The 1,574-nt window shown below is 50.4% G+C and overlaps 1 protein-coding gene across 1 annotated transcript in view; it reads left to right on the top strand.

The window, feature by feature from the left end:
- LOC119404594 (chymotrypsin B-like) overlaps positions 1-1,348 on the top strand; it is a 104,536-nt gene extending 103,188 nt beyond the window's left edge. Inside the window, 1 exon segment of the mRNA XM_037671146.2 lies at positions 1,156-1,348. Coding sequence (XP_037527074.1) covers positions 1,156-1,341 — 186 coding nt within the window. The 3' untranslated portion in view covers positions 1,342-1,348.
- The last annotated feature ends 226 nt before the right edge of the window (positions 1,349-1,574 follow it).

Here is a 1,574-nt window from a genome sequence, read left to right as displayed (position 1 = left end):
TTTACAGTCATATGTATAGCTTGCCGAAGCACACTGATGATAACATAGACATCAACAGCGTGTTACTCTTCTACTTAACTTTTCTTAAGTTAGAGCCTAGAACACTGTTACTACATACGAAGAACTGATCGATCAGTTAAGTGATTACAGCCTAGACTGAAGGGAAACGAATTCCGTCCAGTCTTAGGTACCCTGCGATAAACAAAGAAAAGGGGAGGTGGCCACTGGTGGTCCGCCTCAACATTCCCTTATCCAATCTGTTATCCTCAGATTAAGCCACTCCCTACTGCTGTCACTAATCTCGACAGCAGTGTCTTTACAGTGTAGACAGGCGTTTTGGCACTCTTTCCCATCATGGCTCTCCCTCTCCTTATCTCACGCTTTCAGGGATTCTCACGGTCGAAATACATCGGTATTGTAGCCCTGGTGCATTCACGCCATTTCCCAACTCATCGAGTTGAACCCACGGGGCAGTCGTTAAACGGTTCCGGGAAACAAAAGGCGTTTGCGTGTCCTTGCCTCCCTCGCATTCGGACCTTGCATTGCTGCGAAAGCACATGTCGGTCGTTAAATTGTCCCCTCGAGCGACGGCGCAAAGCAGGAGATGTTTGCCCGCCTCATCTTCCCACGCGTTCGGGTCGCTCTTTCCAAGCCGGCCTCTGAGAAGGGGACGTCGCTTAACCGCAACCCCTGAGGGCCAGCGGGGAAGACAAGCTGCTCAAAGGAAGCCGTTTGCCTTCCATTGATAATTGCACAGCCAAAGACCATGCAGAGAGAAAGCCGAGAAAGAAGCTTTGTACAACGTACATGCCACGCCGTCCCTTCTGCACGATCGACTTATGAGCGGCAAAACATAACAGTGAGATACAATTTTATTTTCCCCGCAATAGCTTAATCGACTTTTGGTTTTTTTCGCAGGTAGAACGTGCGCCATACAGTCAATAATAAAAAAAGCTATTTAAGCCAATTTCTCCCGCCGCAAGTAACGACTTAACTGCCCGAATGGCACAATTTTTTTCCCCGACTAAGAAAGAAAAGAGCCAAGGTGAGAAAAAAGCATTTTACCAAATGACGCGTCTGGAAATTCGGCATCGAAAGCGCGCTGCACGAAATTGACGACAAAGCCAAACACGCGGTCTTGTTGTTACGTTGCAGGGGGACAGCGGCGGTCCCTTGGTGTGCCGCCTGAACCGCTCCTCCAACTGGACGCTGGTGGGTATGACAAGCCAAGGCACCACGGTGACCATGACCAGCGCCCTGTGCGGAATGGGTACCGGCACCGTCTGGAGCGGGGTCATACCCAACCGCAGGTGGATCGACTCGGCGCTGAGCAGGCTCTGAGAATAAACGTGGTTGCTTTCTTTGTTCAGTCGTTCAACACAATGTATTTGTGAGTACTCGGCTGGTTAAGCACAATTAGCAGCGCACTATCTACGCTTGTCTTGAAGGATGACAGTAGCGGTGATTCAGCTGCCCGTTGTCTGTCGCACTTGGCTCCAACACAACCCGTCTTCGCTCGGTCGTTCTTAGCCAGTTCCCTCTTGCTCTGTGCAGACTATGCTCCGTTCCACACA

The sequence above is a fragment of the Rhipicephalus sanguineus genome, chromosome 9 (genome assembly GCF_013339695.2).
Source record: "Rhipicephalus sanguineus isolate Rsan-2018 chromosome 9, BIME_Rsan_1.4, whole genome shotgun sequence".
Lineage (NCBI taxonomy): Eukaryota > Metazoa > Arthropoda > Arachnida > Ixodida > Ixodidae > Rhipicephalus > Rhipicephalus sanguineus.
This window is presented reverse-complemented; position numbering and strand designations above follow the sequence as displayed.